The following is a 23,659-nucleotide window of genomic DNA, read 5'->3' as shown; positions in this document are numbered from 1 at the left end:
CCTGCTGTACCACCGCCAGGCCCCCAAACCCTGCGTGCACCCCCAGAGGAGAGCAGGATTCGCCCCCCGGCAGCCTTTCGGGAGTCTCCTCACTGCCACAGGCTGCAGGGAAAGCGAGGGCACAGGAACTGATCCTCAGCCCCTAAAGACAGCAGGAGATGCACGCTCACCTATTGCCTGCTGGGGTTTCAGGGCACCACGAGAGCCACCCCGTGCCACCGACAGCCTGGCCAAGGGTCCCCACGGCCAACACAGCACCACAAGAAGCTTCACAAGGGTCTGCGGTCACTCGCTGGCCAGGCTCGTCCTTATCACCGGGACGTGAACAAACCACAACGACAGCAAGAACACCCAAAGGACAAGACACCTCTCCACGGGAGCACCAGCCTCCGACAGCAACATGGCCCAGGTGCTGCTCCGTCACCGACATGAGACAACGACAATTCACCTGGTCACACAGCGGGGGACTAAGGCCAGCAGGTCACACCGTGGACACGAACACAGCTTCACACTCCTTCACGTGACGAGAGCACTCAGTGCAGTAAAGCCCGGCCAAACTCCTCCAGGACTTTACAGTTAACAGCAAGGGAACCCCTTCGGCCAACGGTAAGCACTGTGGGAAAAGCCTCTCACAGAAACGAAAAAACAAACCGAAGACTGAAAGTCAGCCAGAACAGAGGTAGTGTTCATGTCACCATTTTAAGGATTTTTTCCACAAGCGCTTGTTTTAGCTAGAGACTTGTGTTGGTTCTGTAAAAAAAAAAACAAAAAAACAAAACTCATGACTAATTATTTTTGTAGAGACTTTGAAACTGAGCATTTCAGCATTTTATATATATAGATAGATGGCGAGATGCACGGATCTATCTATATATGGACACACACAACACCACATTATTATACTTGGCAAACAGTACTAGAGACAGCATCCTGCAGGACAACAGGCAATTCACACACAGTCCTCTTCTAAGCCATGCAACACATTTTATTTTCCCTTGTGCCATTCATCATGAGCCATCACGTTTCTTTCTCTCCCCGCTGAGGAGAACACGGAGGGGAAGAAGAGGCGGCGTCAGATGAAGTACTGCAAGTCGGACGATGGGACTGCGTCGGTGCAATGAGTAAACACCTTAAAAAACAACAGAAACCAGAAATCCAGCCTCCCTCTTCCTCCCCCCACAGAAGGCATCAACTTTTGCCCATCCAAAGAGTATTCTTCAAGTTGCCCACCGCTGGCTTCGCCGCCAGCTTGGAGCTGGCATCCACACCCCTGGCAGCGGGCTGCGGCTCACAGAGCACGGAAGACTCGCTGGAAACGGCCTCTTTCGAGTCCGTTATGGTTGACACGTCCATGTCGCTGGACAAGTCCTCGGAGGACAAGTTCAGACAGCCCAGCTTGGCGAGGGAATTGGACCTCTTCAGAGGGGACGACACAGTCAAACCCGCCAGCCGCAGCCGGGTCTCGATCTCCTGAGTTCGCTGCTTCACCAGGCCGGGCTTGCCCCGCACGCTGTGGATGCTGTCGCTGCTGGAGCTGCGCGTCAGGTTGGAGCTCCGGGAGGACGAGGGGGTGTAGCAGATGGTCTTCAGGAAGTCCTTGGTGAAGCTGCTCGTGTGCTCCAACCTGCACATGACCGGCGTGGAGGTTTTTTGGGAGATCCCCTCCAGCAAGCGCTTCACCTCTAGCTTCGCCTCGCTTTCGGCATCCTCGGGTATCAGCGGCGCTGCTCTCAGAAGGGGTACGAGGCCGTGCTGTGAAATCAGGTCTTCGCTTTCCTCCACGATGCTGGGCTCGGCCCTGCTCAGGGAGCCCTCTCTGAGCAGGGAGGAGGCATCCGAGGGCAGGCTTTTCAACCGCTCCAGTTCTTTGGTGTGTTTTCTGACCAAGCCCGCTTTCTGCAGCTGAATGAGAGACTCCTGATGCTGCATTAAGTAGCTGTTCGCAGTCGGCTTTTCCAAGTCTTTACTGAACAGCAAGTACTTCAGATCCTTGGTGGGTTTGCTGTCTTTTCTGGCTAGGGACTCTTCTTTCACCACTTCTGCACTAAGGAGGCTCTTGTCACAGTGTGAGTTTCTCCTGGGCTGCAGGGTTTTGACCGGGGTTTTTGGCGCGTCTTTTCCTTTCTCTGAAAGGCTGCAGTGCTGATCAGCCACTGATTTACAAGCACCAGCTTCCAAAGTGCCAGTTCCCGCTGACAGAGGAAGCGGAGCCTCGTTATTTTTAGTTCTGATTCCCTCCTCCACGCGCCCCTTGCTGGGCAGGTGGTCCGCCAAGCTGGAGGGGATGTGGGAGAGGAGGGCTGGCTGCGTGCAGATGGTGGAGCTGTGACGCGCGGAGCCGGGGTTCAGCTTCTCGCACTGCTCCCCGAAGGAGTCGGGAGACAAACTGGCCGAGGAGTACATGCAGTCAGCACACGACTGGTAGGGGGGTTTGACTTTACTGAGGATCCCAAACACGGCATCGTGCTGCAAGAGAGAAAACAGGAACAGGTAAACGTGAGCAGAAAGCACGTCAGCAGAGCGAGAGGCACAAATTGTAACACAGATTTACAGCCAGGCAGCTTTGAAAGGAAACCCATTTCACTGCTCTTCAGGCCCTGCAGCAGGAACAAAAGCCACTTTCCCAGCAGACAGTATGTTCAGTGGAAGAATACCTACCGGTCTGAGCGATGGTCATGCAAGCAAGTTGCCCAAAGCAGTTTACAGTGCACTCACACCTGTGTGCTCGCTCTCTCTGGCATCTAAATCCACAGCTTGGGCAAGCAAAGCCATGTTCAGAAGCACTTCGAAAAGGAAGCAGCTCATCATGGAATGAAAGGCTTTATCCAAGTCAAATGAAACCGTGCTATGAAGATGAGAAGAGCAATTTCACTTGCAGTAGAGTCAGCCATGCTAATCACCTAGGTTTCGACTCCATACGCACCTCAAAATCCTCTGGGCAACTCCTTTTGCTGTTGTTGTTATTCAAGTTCTCTCTATTAAGCCTGCTCTCCTCCTTGTGCATGGACAAACGGCGCTTCCACTTCTCCATCGGGTTTTCCTCCCTGATACCATCCTCCCCGGGCTCCCCGGGGCCCAGCACCAGCCGTGCTTTCCGCGGGCTGAAGTCCAGTTTCTTCTTCGCCTCCTGGAAGCTGCTCAGCTCCGACAGCGCCTCCGCTGCCTCCAGGCCCTTCGCCACCTCCGGCCTCCCCTCCGAAGGCACGGGCAGAGGCTGCCTCACCAGCGAGGTGGCGCGCTCCGTGAGCGCGTCCCGCTCCAGCTCCTCCACGTGGAAGAAGCTCTCCCTATCCCCGGGCACCTTGTTCTCCAGCAGCGTGTCCGAGAGGCGGCGGAAGCAGTAATTATACCCCACGGGCACTTCGGGGCCGGCTCGGTTGTCCAGGTACACCGACTGCGACGGGGTGTCCAGGTCAGCCAGGCGGTTTTCCAGGTCGACATCCAAGCTCTCAAGTAAGAAGTCGCCCGAGCCCGTGCTGCCGTCTGTGTTCTGAGGGAGGTTGCTCTCTGCCTGCTGCTTCCACAGCTTATTGTGGCGCTGCTTGCTGGGGGGAAGGACAGAGAGAGACGAGTGAGAACAGTTAAGCTGCTGCTGACAGCCACGGTGTAAGCGGAAGGCTGCTCGGCTGCAGGAGCAGCCCTCCCTCTCTTCACAAAGAGGAGATTCACCACCCCAAACAGCCAGGCTGGTGGGCGAATGCAGGCCTGCATTCCCACCTGGGTAAAGCCACCTCTAGCATCAGCCCTTCGCCCATCACGCCTGCCTCCTCCAGCAGCTCTTTGGCCCAGCAGACTCCTGGCAGGGCCCTGCACCACCACCTCTCCACATCTCAGGGCAGCTTCTGCTGAACCAGAGTGAAAATTTCCCCTCCTCTTTCCCCGCTAGAGCAGAGGCCAAGTCGAGCATGCAGAAACCCTCACTGGATACCACAGCACTCGCAGTGACAGAGCCTCATGATTGGCATGGTCACCCAGAACTGCGAGCGCTGTGCCTCCAACACTGCCCGAGCTCAGTTCTGCCTCATAAAACAAGAACAATGTTTTGCTGAGCGGCGTTGGCTGCTGAGAAATACAAACACGCTTCCCAGGCACAGAGAAACCCTCAATGAATTAAACCAGAGCAGATCTCCCTAGAAGACAGCTAATTTCCGTCCGCGGAGGCCTGGCAGAGAAAAGGTTTAGAAAAGCACAATCAGCCCAGGCTTCTGCATCTGCCCTTCAGAGGGGAACCCCTCTGCATGGTGGTCTGCCTTCAGAGCGCCCCACCATGCGTGCTCTGTCACCGTCCTTGTATTGCAGCACGTGTTGTGCTCAGTGGCAGAGGAACCTACTGCCTGAACAGAAATCCACAGAACCCCATCAATGTTCTGTGATATACTGAAACACCGGAGGTGTTGCCCACAACCAGGTCTTTTTATTTCCTTTCCATTCATTCTGTTGCCTTACCTTGCATCTAAAATGCCTTCGTATTCCAAAAGCTGTCTCATGAAGCCCGCGTTTGGTCTTGCAATGCTGCGTTTCTGCTTCACGTAGTTGTAAGCCTTTTCCAGTGACCAGCCAAATTCCTTCATTGCATAAGCTATGACAGTGGATGCCGACCGGCTCACGCCCATTTTGCAGTGCACCAGGCACTTGGAGTGATTCTTCCTGCAGGACAAAAAGGACAATGTCTCATCTTTCTGCCTATTGTGCCTGTTGTCAGCATGTAAATGGTGGCGGGGCAGTGCTTTGTCCTCCTGACCACCTTAAGGCCATAGCTTAGTAGGTGAGAAATGTTTTGGACTAAGGTGGCCAGGAGAAGAACCTCTCTCCAGAAAAATAAAGAGGTGCAGAAGGGCAGCCTCAGTCATGCTGCTGTTTCAGAGACCACCACAAAGCCTCCTGCCTGCCTGCCCAGATCTTTGGACGCAGGACTGAGCAGGAACAACCCGAGTGTAAAGGCCCAGAAGCATTTCGTGGGCTCTGTCCCCATCTCTTGGGCTGTCCCAACACGGACACGTGTTGGAATATTTCCAGAACACCTCAAGCAGAGGAAACGTCCTCATTTCCTTTTGGAAGCAAGACAAAATAATAGTAATAAGTAACAACCACAGGCTAGGAGCAGGTTAATGCCTGCGCCGGAAGAGACAAAGAACACGGAAGCTCCAGGGACACAGAAAACCCCTGGGAAAAGATGTGACAAAAGCCCCGCTGCCACCTTCAGCTGTGGTGTGGCCTCAGGAGGGTCCAGCACGCAGGGCATGGTGTCACTCTCGTCACCCAGAGCTGAAGCAGTCTCTGCTGGGGCTCGGCTGTGCTCTCACACCGTGCCACGTCTCCCAGCCCACTTACTTGGCCTTGTTGATGAAGTGATACGCCTCGTTCCAGTGAGCCAGGAGGTCTGTGGTCTCCTCGTCGTACACCCGGATGTTGTGATAGGCGAACAAACCAGGAAAGAAGTTGTCTATTTCCCTGGTCACATTCAAAATGTAGTCAATGCTGTGGGGAAGGAAAATCAGAGATGAACCACCACGGGCACGAAAGGGGAACCACCACACATGAAGTCCATGAAGTCTGACAAAATGTGAGCTGTCAGATTTTTATCTACAGCCTTAATCCTGATCCCCTGGGACAGATTATGACAAATCACACACAAGACATGCAGGACCTGTCCAGTCACTCATCTCTCACTACCTGCACATCCCATGCAACGCAGTGAGACCACGGGCATGAGAGGGAGAAGTTTATTTCAGCCCATCTGCCAAGGCTCTGTAACCTACTCCAACTCCCCACTGCTTGCTGCACACTTTCTCTTTCAGCATCCCAGAAGTGCAGCAGCTGCGAGTGGCTCACTTGGGCAAAAGCTGGGAGCAGAACCCAGGAATCACAATTTTCAACTCTAGCTACAAAACCAACCTTTTCCCTTCTTTCTGACCAAAAATATGAAATAATAGCCACATGGTATCCCCTGATTCCTGCCAAACATTACAGCAAGGTTTACGATGTACCCTGAGAGAACAAATGCCAAATGATTTATTACTTTACACCATTCAGACAAATCAAGGGCACAGGGTGTTTCTTTCAGAATTCATCCAGCTTTGACATTTGGACACTGCACGTCACGATACCCTCAGCACAGATCAGGAGTACTAACACGCCGGTCGATTTCCTTGCTTAAAGATGTTCAGGCATCTGTTCCCAAGGACTCCAAACTAAAACATTTTTAGTCATGCTGTTGAGCAATAAATTTTCAGTTTCTCATGTCAGGGTTGGTGTATGCCTTGGGCAAGCAGCAGATATTTGTACGCTGCAGAACTCTCACTCGTCCAAAAAGCATGAGGGTAAATCACGCCAAGAAGCGGTGCGGTGATGAGAGCGTGGTGAAAGACAGCCCTGCAGCTGCCTGTCTGGGCAGGTGAGACGGAGCTTGCTCATCCCCAGGAAGTTCTGCTCCATTTCAATAGTTTTTCCTAAACGCAGCGCTGTAATTGCTCTTCCACAGCCTGCAGGAATTCCCACCTGACACAACACTACGCCTGCCCAGCGCAAACTTGGCTACTACACGCTGGGGAGGGTGTGTGTGTGTGCCAGAGACCCTGATGCACTTCAAAAAATGAAAAATTTTGTTATTTTCACTCCCCCTGTAATGGAAACAAGTTAGGAAAGACTTCCTAATCAAGGTCCCGAGGATAAGTTACCCACATTGCTAGGAATGGACCCAAAGGACTGGAGGATTCAGAGCCCGAAAGGAGCGGTACTCACCCCGAGCCCTGCAGCTCCTCCAGGTTAGAGGCGTTCCACTCTGACCCCTGCAACAGCCATGGATAAGTCACATTTCAATAAGTCACGTTTCAAAGGAGCCCGAGACCCTCCCCATTTTCTAAGATTCTGCAGTGCCCCAGGCTCAGCAATACTCCTCAGCTGTCAACTGAAATACTGCTAGTAGCCGCTGAAGGGCACAGTTAGCACACCGGTTTTGGGATGCTGTGGGGAGTGCAGGATGCTGCCTGGATTACTTTAGCAGCCCCACCAGGCTCATCCCCAAATGCAGTACGAGGACAGCTCCCAGTCCCTCTGAAATCAGAAGAATTAAGGACTACAAGGCAGAGAGGCTGTGCAGGAAAAAAATCCTGTATGACATGAGAGTCAGAGACTGTTTATCCCATGTTGTCGTGGCCTGGACACGCTGGATTTTTAACCACGGAGATAAATAGTGCAGAGAAAGACAAGTAACAAGTAATTACACATGGCATGACTGTGATCACAGGTAGATGAGAAGTGAGGCGAATCTTGAAAGTTCTGGGAGCGGTTACCTTGGATCTCGCCATATCCACAAAATGGAAAGTTAGAAAGGGATTAAAAAAAAAAAAAAAAGCAGGTTTTTGCCCCCAAACATCAACATTTCCTCTGACGCTCTCCAGGAAAACAAACTAGAAGTGACCCAAGCATAACGGGCACAAATGTGCTCATCTCAAGCAAGTCTTTGTTCCAGATGGCAGCGCCTGGTTTTGCTTGCAGTACCATCTAGTGGCAAAAGATCACACACAACGCACACCTTCTGCTTTGGCATAAAACTCGAAGAGCACATCACCCACATCACCTTCAGCCTTAGTCTTTATGTAGTTTTGGCCACGCATACACAACTTGATAGGCTCAGCTGAGAAAACCAACTTAGTGATCCCTCACCAGAGTCAAAAAGCAACCAATTGCCACACAGGGCAGCACCCGCAGCTAGATCCCTTTGTTCATATCAAAAAGAAGATCTCCATTGATAAAAATATAATATAACAATTGCTTTTACAAGCAACACGAGTCCTCAAATATTCCCCATGGAGGCCTGGATAGCAGGCTGTAATTTTTGCTCACACTGCACAATTCAGCCTTGACACCAAATCCAGTTCCCCCTGACCCCCTGACTTGTCAGCTCACTCCCACCGAGTCTCCAGCTCATCTGAAGCTCCCGTTACAGCAACTTACCAGATACAAATGATCAAAAATCAGAGATGGCTTGTCCATCTGACCCAGGATAAGCAGCATTTCATTGTCTATAAATTCCTTGAATTCTTTCAAGTTGCAATTCATGTGTTTCTCCAGCTCGTTTCGTATCTGCAGAGCAGAAAACAAAGGATGCCACCTAGAATCATGTCTGTTCAGTAGAAACATTTATTGGCACTCCTCTACAGAATACTTTTTCTATACTTCATTAAAGACAGCAGCAGGGATTTGACCCTCTGGAGACAAGGAATCCCACACTGTGGCATCTCTCCAAGCATGTTACGCCCACAAATTTAAGATTTGTGAAGAAAGCTCCAGATAACATCCAAGTACAAAACACAAATTTTGAGGTACATGCTTCTTAAAAAAAACTTGAAATTAAAAAAGACCCTGGAGAACAACTAAGAAACAAATATGAAAGCCATTAGGAGCAAGACATGAACAGTGGCAGTGCTGGTGAAGGGAAAGCTTTCTAATAGCCTCCCTTTTTCAAAACGTCCTGACACAGACGTACAGTCCTTTCACTGCACCTCAACTTCAAGAAGGTGTAACGCAAAGCAACACAAATTTGTTGAACACACCTTGGAAAATGGTGTAAAAAAATCACACCATCCTGACTGCACCAAGAGTTACGAATACATCAACAGACAGACAAGTTCTCAGCTTACGCCTACAACGTGTAATGCTGCTGTTACACAAGAGTGCATCCGAGCCCTTCAGTGCTAAGCTTTAGGAAGGAGAGCCCTGCATTTTAACAGCCTTCCTTGCAAAACAAACAAAAATTGAACCCAAAAAGAACGATTACCATTTACTTTGAGAATGCCTGCACTGCGGATGCAGGCATTTACATCACCCTGTGGGACAGATCCAAGCTAGTTTTAGCCTTGACTTATGATTCTTCATCCAGAGGCTCACCAGAAAAGTTTTGCTTGTATGCCTCTCTGACATTGTTCAGGAACAAAGAAAATAAAACCTTAAGATGATGCCAAAAAAGATAAAGACGCTGTTTTTAGCACGCCATTTGCTCTATGCTGTCCCTGAGCAAGTGAAGTCCAGGATACTCATGTAAAACAGCCGTGTATACTCGCAGTGGTGAGGGCTGAACCCACCAACTGCATCTTTTGAGAGTGCTACCTTGGCTTGTGTAATTCACAAGGATGCACTGAGGTGCCATCTGGTGTGTCTCTGTCAGTACAACACTTTGGAAAAGGGAGCCTAGCAGGAAGAATCAGCAGGAATTTGTAGATTTACCTCCTTTGAAGTCACATTTTCCAGGTCTTTGCTCATCATGATGCTCCGGAGTTTGGCTTTAATGAGCCGTTCTGTTCGTTCCCTTTCAGTTGGCCTGGAAAGTAAGCAGAGAGGAGGTCTCCTTCCTGAGCTGTAAACCATGCAACTTGTACAGGACAGAGGGATGGTGGAAAGGACTTGCATTAAAAGCAACTTAACCACAATAATGGAAGAAAAACATCTGAAGATATTTATAAATTGAAAGGAGGAACAAAAGGGAGAAGGTGAGGTTTCTTTTGTGAGCCAAGCCAACTTTTTCTGATAAAATAGTAAAATTGAGAACTGACTTGTCAACAAACAGAGCTGGGGAGTCGGGGCGGGTGGACTCCAGGTCCTGCATCGCATTCCACTCATTGATGCAGCTCTGGTCGGAGCTGATGCAGCTTTCGTAGTACGTGGCCCAGACCAAGGCCATCCCACCTGGGAAGTAGTTGTACCTTCTTGCAACTTCGCAGGCTTTATGGAGGATCTGTAGAGCAGACCTGCAAGTTTGGAGAACAAATTTGTGCAGACGTGAGCAACAAACACATAGAGCAGGATCTCAAGCGATTTTCACTGAGTGAAAAGATTTTCACCAGTGCTTGTTGCAGTTTGCTTTCTGAGGGCAGCAGCTTTGTTGTATCAGAGTTCAGAGGAGGCACCTTGGAGGCCTTCTAAGAGCTGGGCTGAGGCAGAGGCTGACATTTTCTCCTGATTAACAGGCAAACACAAGGCACAAGCCACTCTGGGATCTAATCATTAGCTAACTTGTAAAGCCAGACCCAAGAAAAATAAAGAATACGGACAATTTTCAAACCACCTTCAGCAAGGAGTCAAATGCGTATTTACCAGCATTCTTGGCCCCTGACACACGCCAGGGACAGGGCCAAATTGGGTCATTTGTTTTTGTAAATTCTACCATTACTTTTTCCTTCATTCCCTCCTCTTTTTTTTTTTCATTTTTTTTAAGGTTCTGCTCTGAAGATGTCCTTGTAGTGAAGCTATTAACCACATCTAAGGCTGCTCTAAGGTTGCCAACAGGAGGGGCTGAGCTCAGAAGTGACAGGAACAAGAGTTTCATCTGTTTCTGTACCAAATCATCCCTAGCACGTCACCCTTCCCTACATCTGCATCTTTCTCCTATCAGATGCCCCAAGGAGCAGGATCTCACGAGGCTCTGACAGGAGCCAGCACATTGCCCAGGCCCTGTTCTGTTTGGGGCAGGGTAGCAGCCTCTTCACGAAGGCATTTGCTGGCACAGCCGCTGCTGATTCAGCCCTCTCTGCTTCAGTGTTTTGGAATCCCTGCACATGGGAGGGGTGACAGGAGCTGAAAGGTGAACACGATCGCAGGGTGTCACGGAAAGTTTCCAGGCGGCAGGAGCCCCAGCAACGAGGCAGAGAACTGGAAATGCCATCAGATTGGCAATGGGTTGTGAGACTCCTCCAGACAGAGAAGTACGCACAGGGAGGAAAGACTGGGTTTGCAGCCCGATGAATTCGAGTCGGGCTTTCACGTTTCTACATTTCATTAGTGCCATTTCCCATCGCCCTTGTGTTAAAGAGCGTGCAGCTGCTCCGAACAGAAGCAGAAGATGCTGTTTTCAGATCAGTACTCCCAGAGTCCCTTTATAGTATTGCTACCAGCTGACACAGGGAAGCAGCATCTCTGCTTCAGCTCACTAAACTCCAGTTATGGAGAGTGCTAAAATGCAGTTTGTTTATTTGTTTTTAATTTATTCACAGAAATGAGAGCCTCTTTTTCAATAAAGCTAATTAGCATCCATACCACATGGCTTGCACCGACACTGGCTTGAAGATGTGCATTCTCCCCGCAGTGCTCACGCTGAAGCCACTGAAAGAGAGGGAAAAAAAAACAGTCACAAACTGCTCTTCTCTGCATCTCAAGCTGTGCTCTACAAACAGCTAACGCAAGACAGCTACAGGAGCACTCAAAAAATAAAATAAAATCAAGGATGAGAATTTCTATCACTGATTTTCCAGAATCTTCCCCCCCAAAAAATGGGGAGTGGACACCTTCCCCTGCTGTATGCTGCCAGGAATGGGAGCTCCACCCTTTGAGCAGGATTTCAGAAAACATTTTCTGGGTATTACAGGTTCCACCGAGCAGTCTGAGGGCAAAAAAGCCTCAGTGTCCGAATAAAAAACCTGCAGATGTGAATTCAAAATTGGAACTTCATTTGCACAGTGATAGAAAATCTCTCCTGAAGCAGCCCCCAGAAGGGAAAGACATTCACATCCATCCTTTTAATGCGGTTTCTTACCCATCACCATCAAGATGGATTTTAGTATCGCTCCACAGACGAAGAACCATTCCTATCGTGCAGCTTTTACTGGAAGAGAAATGTTAAGGATGTTAAATATAGGCCACAGTGCGGTCATGCCAATATCCTCAATTATTAATACTCGTTAATTTTTAAAATCCTCAAGCCTTGCTCTAGTAATTCCTCGTAATATCGCAGGCCATCAAATGCACAACACACACGGAGACCGGCAAGTGAAGTCTAAAGGTCTGCTCTGACATTAGCATGCTGATTGCTCCGCTGAGCTGGAGAGCCAGGAGGAAGAATCCCCAGCTCTCCTCTCCCCCCACACAGCCTGCCAGAAAGCACTGCAGCATTTCCCCATCACCTTTCCTGCTCGTAAGCTCATCACCCCCCTTAAGCTCGGTGCGAGGAAGCTCCCTAGCAGGATATAGAGGCAGATCCCAGCGATCTGGCTGCAGAGCTTCGGGTTGCAGCGAGGCAGAAAGCGAGCCCTGGTAGGTGGCAGAGCAGCCGCCTGCCCTTTCCAAAGAGGACCCCAGGGGCCTTTCAAAGGATCGTGTGCTCAGTTTGCACTTCATCGCTTTGGCTGGTAGAAAAGACAGAAAGGATTTTATGAGTGTACCTAACCCAAAAGAACACTTTTATTTCAGAGATGCAATCTGGCAAGAAAGCTGTACGATAGTGAGGGGGAGGCAGTAACTTTCAGCTGCTAAATAATTAAGCTGCTGAGATATTAAAGTTTTAAAGCAAATCAAGATGCACACAACAGACAGCAAAGAGCACAGGTTTGTTTTATTCTTTCCTTTCTAAGCCTTCAGCCACTTTCTGCAGCAGATCAAAGGCTTTGACAGGCCAGTTTGAACACACATGTGGACAATGTGCACTCTCGAGCTCTGCGAGGAAAAATGTTTTCTATTAAACACATGTAAAAGGAATAAAACCCACAAAAGCGCCTGACTAGTCAAACTGTCAGCAGTCAGAACACTTACAGCTGAGCAGTGACATTTCATCCCCGACATGGAGCCACGGAGTCCCTCAATAAAAGTCGCTAACGCCAACAGACTTCTTTACGCATGGAACTTTTCCTTAATTCACAAAACCTCCAGCTTTCAGGGGAAACTAACCGAAAAAGCAGCTCACTTTGCACTTTGTCGTAATTTTTTCATCTTTCCTCTTGTCTCCCACCGGTCACCAGCAGGAGCAAACTACTGGCAGGTCAGCTCGGACTTGGAGAGGCCATGGCCAACACTCCCTGCTGGACAGGCTGAGTGTGCCACGAGGGAAGGCTATGTTAGCATTTGCTCCCTAACGCCAGCAGCAGTAATTAACAGCAGACACAGAAGCAGCATCAAAGCCAGTGACAATAATCTTCTTAGGAAGGCACTGCTAGGAGTTTAGCAACAGGACTCAGTGCAGAAGCTCCCCCTTTCCACTTAAATCCTTTGAGGTTTCCCAGAAGGAAAACAAAAGTCCCACCTCAGCACACCGTGGCAGCGTGCTAAATCACTGGAGAACAGAAACAAGAGCCTGGAAGCTCTGACTTCTAACTCCAGCTCTGCCAAAGCAGCCCCACCTCTCCGAGCCAAGAACTTTTCTGCCTTGGTTTACTCACCTATAACTGGAACGATGTGAGAGGGTCTGCAGTAACAAAATATTTTATTTGCCTCTCAAAATATTCTGAGCTCTTATCAGTTAGACAAAGGGAACAGCTCATTACTGACACATTTGTTTGTTGTTTTTGGAGGCGCTTTTGCAGGATTGCTGTTGAGGCTCCTTGGCAGCTAACCTTCCCGAAACAGCTCCATTGCATCATGCCATCACCAGACGTGAAGTCCGATGGATCAAATAAGTTCCAGTTCTGCAAACGTGTCTGCAGAAGTGTTTTGTAGCGAGGAGACAGCAAACTACCACAGATGAGGTAAATACCACAGCCCTACAGATGGATTACACGTAAATGCTTTGCCCGCAACTGCAGAGCAAGCCTGGAGGTTCTGAGGAGACCGAAAGCTTTCTGGAACAAAGAGTACCCTCTCACCCTCAGGATCGTCAGAAAAAATAACAATCGTCTCTCTTTTCTTGATGGAGTATGCAGATACTTGAAAATTAACTGCTCAGGACATTTTGTTGTTGACAAGCTTTCCCCAGAACCCAGCCTGCCCGATTTCCAAGCCGAGCCTTGCCTTAGACATACCTCTCCTTGCTGGAGAAATCCACGCCCAGCAAAATGTTCTCTTCTGTGTCCTGCCGCCCGTTGCTGTACACAACCACCATGTACCGGACCCTGTCTGTCCACACGCTTTCCAAACGGACAGCCTAAGAAAAAAAAATAATCAAGCTCTGCACAAAACAGCTTTTGGATAATTATTACTTCCTTTGCTGACCAATATTTTTTAGGTGTAATTGTGCCCAAAAGATGGCAAATGCACTGAACAAGAAACAGAGACAAGCTCAGAGGTCTCCTGAAACATGTTAGATGTTAGCCGTGCTAGAGGGGATAATTAATATATGATTTGCCAATGCTTTTTGTGACCCCATAGAGGTCTGTTCCCAGTGGAAGGGCAGAAAAATGCATCTGTTCTTACCAGTTTGATCCTATCCTCACAGCGAAGGAGGTTGATCATCACCTGGAGGTGCTGGGGCAAATCACCTGCAGAGAGAGCAGGGAAATCATCACGGGTCTCTGACTTGTTGTGCTAAGAATAGGCATAGTCTGGGCTTTTAATGAAATTGGACATTTAAGTGAAAACAAACAAACAAAAAACATTTAAGGCAGGCCAATTAACTTTGCTGTCTCAGAGAATTCTAACAGAAGTGAGCTGCTTGGAAGAGTGTTCCCTGGCTGTGTGGTACCTGGGGGCTACAAAATACATTGGGACCACCTGCGAGGGGCATAAATGATGACACTCTTCCCTTTACAGCATCATACAGAAGACAAAGTTACGTGCCCTGAGGACAGGGGGGAGAAGAGGCAGGAGGAACAATTCTGATTAAAAAAGGAACAAAGGAGACAAGGCCTTAAGGAGGGCATATCTGAACAGGGGAAACTTCTGGGGAAGGGCTGCAGGAGGGGCCCGATTGGGGTGATCCCTTCTGCCTCAAATAAAGGACTGTTCATGCCACAAGTCACTCAGGCTCTGAAGTGGTGGGTACATTTCTGTTTGGTGAAAGCAAGCAAAGGGAACAAAGGATCTACAAGAAAACAAAACAAGTTCCCATCTAATAACTCGGTAAGGCACTCAGAACTTTCCATACAAGATAAAATGCCGTCCGTAGGATGTTTGCTGGGTATATGAAATTGCTGACAATCAAAGGCACCCGAAGCCAAGCTTGGCACTCAAACAGCCTCTTTGTGCTTGGAGTGTTTACTAAGCAGCAGACACACAGTACCACACTGTGCCTTTCCCACATGCTCCTGCACTCAAAATGCCCCAATGATTTTATTTCTTCTTTCTGAGTAATCACTTATTCCAAACCCATCAACAGCAGGAGGCATAAAAATACAGGGCGAGCAGAATCCACCTTTCTCAGCCCCCTTATCTGCTTCCTGATCTTTGTGGACGTTCACCATGCAACTTTCTTCCCACCTTTTTGGGACACTGGAGGGGGTGTGAAGGAAGGACAGGCTGTTCTCAAACCATGATAAATGCTTACAGGCCACATTGAGATCAGTTAACTGAAAGGGGGATTTTCTGGGACCAGAAAAGGGGATGTAAGGAGCTACGAAACGAGTCTCTGAACAGACACCTAAATCCTACTTAAAATGTGCTTCACTTTAAAAAGCAGCATTGAACAAAACCAGCAACAGGTAGTTGAATAAATATATGAATAAATACATCCTGTAATCTGTCATATGGAATCCCAAGCTTCAGATTACTGGAGGCTGGGAGGGCTCTCAGAAACATCACTGCCACGCTGAATTTGGCCCCCAGTAACCCCAGAAGAGGTGCTAGAGCCCCGTGACAGCCCCCTGCATTTGCCTCCCCACGGGCCAAAGGGGAAGGCAAGGATCAAGCCACCCAAGCAGAAGCAAGTGACATTTCTTTGTCTGAGGCTGCAGATGACAGGGAAACACACTCAGCACAGACCCTGGCTCAGAAGGCTTCCCTGGCTACAGAACGCCATCACGTCTGCAGAGAATGCATTTCTACTCCAGTTACCCTTCCGAAACAGTGACAAAAGTTGAAACAAAGACAAGATAATGGTATGTTCCCATTCGAATCAAGTGGGCTGAAAACCCTGGTATTCCTCAGCAGGTTGTGCAGGGCCCCTGGTGACAGCCGGAGGAGTCATCCTCCCTCCCACGCCTGCTATTAGGCTGTCAGCGTGGACGAGATGAGCAGGGGAGCGAGAGGGAGCAGAAATTCGGTCGGTGAGTTCATCCACTACCTGCATGCTTGTGAGGATGCTGGAGGCTTCGCTGGCCCTGGGAGCTGTTTCCTTGTTGCAAGAAAAGGGCCGCTCCTTTCACCATGAAAAAGCTCTCGCTCAGGCTGGAAAACAAACGACAGAGGAAGTCAAAGGAAAGGAAGGACCAGCAAAGTGTGGGCTCCAGGCCGTACGCCTGGGGAAGGAAGGGCTTCTCCTCGTTAAAACACTGTAGGATTTTGCCACGAGAAGCCGTTCCCAAAGGCTGAGCCTGCCACTTGCGAGGCATGGCTCCAGGATTATTCATGAAGCGTTGTGTCATTTTCCACCACCATTTTATTACTTGGCCATCGCAGGAGGTACTTGCCTGAGCCGTCAGGGACTGGAAATGACTTTTATCACTTGATAATCAAATTCTGCAACTTAAAAACAGGAGCGGGAAAGGCCTTTTACAGGCTTAGACCTGTGAAATGACTTCAGATCAGGTTCCGAGTCAACCAGTGCCTGCTAATTTCAGCTCTTTCAGATGAAACCTGTGCAGCTCAAGAGAAAGAACTGCACTGAAATTTCAGGAGGAAAAAGCAACCGACACAATAGCAAAGGCTTTGCTCTGGCTAGATACAACCAGCTGGAGAAATGCTGCTGATAAGAAGGGAGGTCACAACGTGTGCACATACAAACTGCATTTCCAGAGTCAACAGCAACGCAGGGAACACAGCTAACGAGAAGGCTGAACAAAACCAGCAGTTACAGTAAGACCCAGCACAAGCCTAATTACACGGTGCCGTAATGCCCTCCGAGCGTTTTAGAAACAGGCTTGGACATCAGTGGTAAAGTTAGCATTTCCCACAAGGCTGAAAATCAACATCGACCAAGCTACCTTTTAGTTGCCACAGTAACTGCTTACCCGGCATTTCCTACCCCACTCAAAACATCAGGCAGCGACCAGCACAAGAGGCATTCCTGGTTACAAAGCCGAATTTTCTGCTGTCCTGCACTTCCAAACATAGATGGCCGTTAATTACGGCCTGCTATCAACTAAATATAAATGCCCCATGACGAGCCTGTGCTGCCCGGGGGTTAGTTATGCTACAGAAAGTGATCCCCCAGGAGGTTCTGCTCCCAGCACTCGTCTGTTCTGTGATTATCTGGGGGCTTCGCCTCTAGAAGTGAGCACAAATGCTCCGATCTACTCCAGTGTTTTTGGGAGACAGACACCAATTTCATGCCTTTTCAGCTTCCGCTGAAAGTTCAGCTCTTCTCTCCTCTGAGAACACAGCCAAGGTTCTCAGATTTTTCCACCGAATCAGGTTTAAATTTGAGATTTCCGTCCATCTTAAAAAGCAACCTAAAATTTTCGCCCAAGTTCCAGGCTCCCTAAGCTGTATATCAGATCAGTAAAGTGCCAGCAGGACAATGGCACTAATTAAAGCCAGCTTTCCACCATTTACACTCCCGCAGCATCCTGGCACTCACCAGCAAGCTGTGCCCCACCGCCAGCCCCGCAGCCTGCTCGTGATCCCAAACCCCGGCACGCAGCAACGGCAAGAGCTGCTGCAGGCAAGTATTGGTTCGCTCCACAAGTGAGCCAGGAAGAGTCTTGTTTCCTTCTGCCCTCAGATCTACCAGGAAAGCGTTAATAAGAGGCCGGGAGTTACATACCAGCAGTGACACCACCACAATGTATAGGATATTCAGCCAGATAGCAGCCTCACGCATACTCAGCTGGTTTTTCAGCAAGAGGAAAGGAGCGGTCAAGATAACGCACAAGGAAATCATTCACAGCATTTCTGTCTCGAGCATTTTAGGAAATACTTTGCTGGGAAAAATGGAAAAAAATATCCCCAAGGCTGTTCTTTGATCCCCGGGGAATACTGACGGAGACTGCTGCAGCAGGACGAAACGCGGACGAGACAGGGCTCCTTCCCCAAGGCAGCGGTAACGCCTGCTCCAGCAGTTCATCTGGCCTGACATTCGCCTTCATTGCAGGCAGGAAATCTTCTACAGCAAAGCAGATTATTCCCAGTTGCAGGCAAGTGAGAAAGCTGTGCTGCAGGAGCAGAAAAAGCAGGGAAAAGACAATCCACACGGCGATTCTTTTTGCCCCCATGTATGCATCTGCATGGAAAGGAACTGGAAAGCAAAGCTAAAGAAACAACTGAGAACAAGATTTCTTTTCTAATTTAAATGTTGTCTCCTAAAACACATGCAAACCTTAAAAAAATGCAGCTTTCCTTAGGTCAGACTGCTCGGACTTCCCCATCCTCACCTGCACTCCCTGGTTTTCCCTGATTTGCTCCGTTTTGGAGGGGACCAGCACGGGGCTGTAGGGAGAGGCAGCACACCCCAGTGCCTCGCTGCCAAGGCTGGGGTTTCGTTACCCAACACTGTCCCTTATCTCCGCTCCAGGAACACTTTACCACCCTCAGTCGCTTCATACAACTGCTCTAAAAGACAGCTAGCACAATAAAAGCGAGAAAAAGGCAAGACACGATACTCCAACCCAGTTTAAAAACAAAAAACAAAAGCACTTTTAAATCCTGCAGTCCCAGTAAACATCTAAACTCCATATATATTTTTTTTTTAAATCTCCCAAAGAACAGAAAAAATACTACCATTAGAGAACACCCCCTGCGTTTGACCCCCAGCAGCAGTGATAAATGCCCAAGCAAGCAGCGTTTGTTAGCAGCATAAAAAGGAGTGGTTTATACATACTAATTTGGACTGGTTTTCTTTGAACAGCAGAAGCATTGTGCCGGCCCAAGAGTCAGACAGAAGTCAGTAAATTCGAAAAGATTCATAACTAGCCGTAAAGCTCACATCCTTTCGCTTCTAAGCCCATAAAACTCAGAAAAAGGAAAGAAAAGGTTGGTCGTGCATTCTGTGCGGAGCAGAGAAATCGCCTCTGTGGATGCTACCCAGGAACTGGATGACTTTTACGGAACACTGTGTCTTCCACTGATATCCTGGCTTGAAAAAGCACTTGTCCTAACATATCCTGATGAAAGAAGGCCATTCAGGAGGGGGAAAAAAACAGCTGAAGCTCGTCTAATCACTTCCCTCCTCCAGCCTGGTGTTGTTTGTTTGTTTCCTCCCGCACGCTCTGAGCGCGACGCAGGGCGCAGCAAAGGCGCAGCGCAACAGCCGGGCACTCTGGAAGGTCCACGTTCACTTGGACGGGATGAAAAGCATCGTATTGACTGCTGCCTGAGTGTGGTTTACAATTAAAACCCAGCGTGGCAGCGCCGTAATGTATATGTGACAAAGGAATTAGCTGCCAAGTTAAAATACTTCTTCACTTAGGGTGCATCTCGGTGCGCCGTGTCGCGGTGACTCGCACGGTACCGAGCTCCTACCCAACAAGAAACCCTTTCAGGTGGCTCGGTATTTATCTGTTGGTGGCTGGCTATCACTGAATTCACTGAAGACTTGTTTGTTACAGACCCCTGACTAGTTCCTTCTGCAGGCACAAACCACGATGACACGCTGGCGCTCCCCAAGCACCACCAGCCCTGTGGGAGGATGAAGCAGCTCTCTGTTCCACCTTTACCCTGCCCCACTGGCATGCACGACAAAAACCACCAATTCCCTGGATGCCCTTCCAGGAATCCCAAGCAGTGCAGCAGCCCAGGAGCCCCTCTCAGCTCTCAAATAAATGCCAAACCCAGGGGTTTCGTCGTGGCCTGGGACATGGTGCTATCTCAGCGGGACCACCCCAGCCCCTAAGGGGGGTAAAATCTTACTCTTACAGGCACCTGGGAGAGACCTGTGTGAGCAGGAGGGTACTGACAGCTACATTTCTTTGCTGTCCATGAAGCAGAAGCCCTTCTGCACCTGGAGCTGGGCAGGGAGAGGCCACAGCACTGCCAAGACACGGTCCAGCACCTCCTGACTTCACTGTCCCTCGCCCCATCCGCTGGCTCTGCGCTGCTCGGCTCTGAAAGGAAATATTTCTTCCCCTTTGGGAAAACTCCAGAAGAACGTGGCTGCAACACACATCAGTCACATTTCAAGTTGCTTAAGAACACAATAGGCAGTGCCTTTTAATCGTTTCAAAATGCCGCTCCCTGGGCCTGCAAAAGCAAACAAGCAGTCTGGTAAAAAAAAACTCTGGGATTCGGAACAAGAGGCAGAGCTGCTCGAGTTACCGGACGGACAGACCGAGCTGGAAGCCAGTTGCCAGTTACAGAACGATTTTCCCTAAGCAGCTTGCTTTGCTGTTGTGGCTTAAGGCTGTGGTATGTCCCAGGAATAAAACTTGTATGCCTCGGGTATTTGAGTTCCCTGCTTCAGTGGGGAATCTCACATAATACGTAACCATCATCCGGCATTGCAGGATACGAGAAAGCACTCTGCTGGTGTATCTTATAGCTACTTAACTCATTTCATCCCAAAATAAACATCCGTACACAGATGTTAGTACAGAGAACACCACTTTCAGCGGGAAGACTCGGCCAAGCCTAGGGCTGATTCAGCAGCCTCTTACTACTCTGAGAATTAAAATATTTAACTCAGAAAGGCAGAACACAGGAACGGCGTGCTGCCCAGGCACCCTGCTGCTCCCCAAACTGCCCTGTGTGCGTGAAGCCTGAGCAGCCCATCCCATCCCCACACCTGCAGCGACCCTTCCTATTCCTGGAGCTGTAATGATCTCATTACCTTCGTGTTTGCTGCTGATCACAACCACTGCTGGGATCTACCTTGGGCTTGCTTCAGCTCCTCTAGCTGGATGCTACCTGTAAGCTCAATCACCCCCTCTGACACTACTCCAGATGCCCTTTCACAGGACCTGCTCACACGGGAAGCTCTCTCTGCTTCTGTTTAACCTTCCAGCTCCAGCAGTCCCTCTCCGTTGACCTGTGCTGAGCCTGCACAGTTCGGGTGCCGTGCTCTGTTGCAGCCAAGCTCTGTAACGGAGCCATGCCTGTGCACAGGGCCACGCCACGCTCTCCTGCCACTAAATCTTTGTCAAATTAAGCTCCTTAATTTCCCCCTCATTAATGGAACAAAACGTGCATGCGGTGTGGGGGCAGAGGAGGTCATCCGTCAGGGCTGAGCGGGAGCTCTCTGGGGACAGAGATTGCCTCTGGGCTCCTCTAACAGCAGGCTCGGAGCAGCAGCATTAGGGCAGGAACACCGTCCTGCCCCAGCACAATTACTTTGGGCATCCATCAATGCATCCATCAGCACAACGGGTAGTAGCAGTCGTGCTCCTCACGTGGCTCCTACGTGTTATACACACGGCAGGTCTCTCAAGCGCCACCAAATTAAGAACACTTCCCTTTGCCACAGTTTTTTGGGTAAGGGGAAGGAGAACTAATTCCCCTCACTGATGTTTTCTGTTCAATCTGGAGAAAGCCCAGCGGCTCCAAGCAGTCGTGCAGGGACACGAAGCAGCCCCGAAGGCCCTGAGCACAGAATTGGGCCCGGCCCCAGGCTGCTCTCAAAGCACAGGCGTTAGGACAGGCCACAAACACTGAGGGCAACACAGAGCCATCCCAAAACAGCGAGATGAACTGAACTGAGACCCACACATCAGAGGGAAGGGAAGATTTGGGGTGACACAGAGCAGGAAGACGAAGGGGCGGCCACACGCCCCTGCTTCCCAAGGCAGGGTGACACCCGGAGCATGCTGGCTGCTGGCTTTGGCGTGACAGATAGCAGCCAGATAGCGCTTCCTGACCAAAAGGGGCCTTCGGAAGGGGTCTGAGCGACACCAAACAGCACCAGGGAAAAATTCACTTCAAAAGCTGCTTGCTGAGGCGCTACTGTAGAACCTGAGAAACAGAACGGGAGCCTTCTGAGGCAGCAGCAGGTCCTTTCTCACGCTTTTAATAAAAGTACTTCGTGTCTTTCCAAATGGCCTTTGCTCTGTGTCACACGGCAGTCACAGAGAGCCCAGGGCCGCCATGAGATGAGACAAAACACCACAGAGTCACCATGACCAGCATGGCCTATGGCACCGCCATGACCGCTGGACGTGGTCAAGGCCGAGCAGAGCACTCCCCGTACAGCAGGGCAGGGAAAGACCCAGCCTGGGCACACCAAACACAGAATTAAAACAAGGAAGTACTGTAGATGTGAGGAGGGTTTGTGATGTGTTCACAAACAGCCCTGTGGTGTGAGCTGGAGGTGCCCAGCACACCTCCAGACACCGGGGAGCGCTGCCAGCATCGTCACCTTGTGGTGCTCAACCTCCGCCAAGATCTCCCCAAAACACCTCGAGTTGAGGCAGCTGCCTTCAAGGGAATTTTTGGAAATGTTTGCCTTCTGAAATACTATTTTACTACAAAAAAATGTGGGGCAGGAAAGCTCCTTCCACACATGTGGCTACGTCAGTGTGCGGCTTGGATGGGTCACGGAGTCCCTGCTCTCGGCCTTCCCGAGCTGAAGACAAGTCACTCTGAGAAGAAACCCAAACCATAAACTGTGAACCATGGCAAGGTCCAAAGCTCCTTCAGACACACGGGGAACATCTCTGTCACTGACAGCAGCTGGGGCACCAACGGGTCACCAGGGGGACCAGGGCAGCAGCCCCCATAGCTGGGGCAAGCATCTCCCCATCCATCTCGGGGACAGTGGTGCTGGCAGGAAGACCCAGCGGGTTCCCCCTCATGTTTCTAGCGCTGCAGCAACAAAAAGGAGAGTCTGAGCATGTATTGTTTGGCTGCAAGGCGTGGGCCACATTCACAGCGCAAGAATGCTGAGAAGGGTTTGAGACACTGCAGGCCATTCACAGCGCCAGATACAAACTCTCCTCCGGCACAAAGAGGAAAAAGAAAAAATGAAATCAATCATGAAGCCCACAAAAGCTAATTTCCTAGCATAAATAGACTGTTAATGATGTGCCTCCAGCCGCTGCTGCCCACCCTGTGCATGCAGGGCACTTCAGCTGCCTTTACCCCGGCCCCATGCAGATGCAAGGGGGACAGACGGTGGCCGTGGCACTCTGTAGGGTGCAGAAAGGGCCATGGACACCCCGGCTTCGTCCCCACCCTGGCTCCATCTTGGCACATCAAGTGGCTGTGGTGCAGAGCGTGACCCGGATAAATTGGTGGAGCCCTGTCCAAGAGAAAGGGCAGGAAGAGGGAAGCAAACAAATTAGCAGGCTCGCTCCCCGTTCCAGCAGAGACTTGCGCAAAATGAGCAGAACAACTCCCAAACGGCCAGGAAAGAGAAAATTCTAGGAATCCCTAGTACTTGATGGTGAAAGGCCAAATAAAATAAGAGATTGTTTCACAAGGAAACAAAATAAACCCTTTTTGCTCATCCCATTAATCGCAGAGTTCAAAAAGGCACGAGGCTGATCACAGCATCATGCAGCTATGCGATGGACTTGGAGCTAACGCTTCAGATTGCAGCGAGCATTTCTGAGATTCCCACTGAAACATGATGTCATTTCTGCGATAGCCACGGCCAGACCCTCTACGAACCTCAGCCTGCCTGTCCAGCAGCAATAAAGAAACCTTTCTTTCACTCCTGGGAAAAGGCTTTTTGCTGGGACCCATGGGTGGCTGTGATTGCCCCCGTGTGATGCCAGGGGAGACAGCAAACGGTGCAGGGAGGTGCAAGAGGAGCACCCAAATATCCCAGCTGCTGTGGCTGGCGCATCCGAGGCAGAGCCTCCAGCTCCTTGGGGAGGAGCAGATCCTGCCCCCATCCGTCCTCATCCCCAGCCGAGCTGTCGGCACATCCACCGATCCTCCTGCATTCCTCCTGTCAGCTCATTGTTTTAATCCTTTAAACTATTTTATTAAGTCACCC

The 23,659-nt window shown here is 49.9% G+C and overlaps 1 protein-coding gene across 3 annotated transcripts in view; it reads right to left on the bottom strand.

Moving 5' to 3' along the window:
* Window positions 1-970: 970 nt before the first annotated feature.
* SSH1 (slingshot protein phosphatase 1) overlaps window positions 971-23,659 on the bottom strand; it is a 30,181-nt gene continuing 7,492 nt past the window's right edge. The window contains exons 1-14 of one of the 3 annotated variants that reach the window (XM_082773987.1): window positions 18,611-18,792; window positions 15,917-16,020; window positions 14,113-14,177; window positions 13,722-13,843; window positions 11,528-11,596; window positions 11,032-11,097; window positions 9,552-9,746; window positions 9,226-9,319; window positions 7,957-8,085; window positions 6,742-6,788; window positions 5,332-5,478; window positions 4,447-4,647; window positions 2,924-3,545; window positions 971-2,466 (exon numbers count right to left, since the gene is read on the bottom strand). In XM_082773987.1, the coding sequence (XP_082630113.1) occupies window positions 1,189-2,466; window positions 2,924-3,545; window positions 4,447-4,647; window positions 5,332-5,478; window positions 6,742-6,788; window positions 7,957-8,085; window positions 9,226-9,319; window positions 9,552-9,746; window positions 11,032-11,097; window positions 11,528-11,596; window positions 13,722-13,843; window positions 14,113-14,177; window positions 15,917-16,020; window positions 18,611-18,696 (3,225 nt within the window). In that variant the 5' untranslated portion in view covers window positions 18,697-18,792 and the 3' untranslated portion in view covers window positions 971-1,188. Of the gene's footprint in view, window positions 2,467-2,923; window positions 3,546-4,446; window positions 4,648-5,331; window positions 5,479-6,741; window positions 6,789-7,956; window positions 8,086-9,225; window positions 9,320-9,551; window positions 9,747-11,031; window positions 11,098-11,527; window positions 11,597-13,721; window positions 13,844-14,112; window positions 14,178-15,916; window positions 16,021-17,371; window positions 17,667-18,610; window positions 18,793-23,659 lie in introns of those variants that run through there. The other 2 variants (XM_082773988.1, XM_082773986.1) reach the window with 2 other exon arrangements.

The sequence above is a fragment of the Aythya marila genome (assembly GCF_965140915.1).
Source record: "Aythya marila genome assembly, chromosome: 17".
In the NCBI taxonomy this organism is placed as follows: domain Eukaryota; kingdom Metazoa; phylum Chordata; class Aves; order Anseriformes; family Anatidae; genus Aythya; species Aythya marila.
This window is presented reverse-complemented; position numbering and strand designations above follow the sequence as displayed.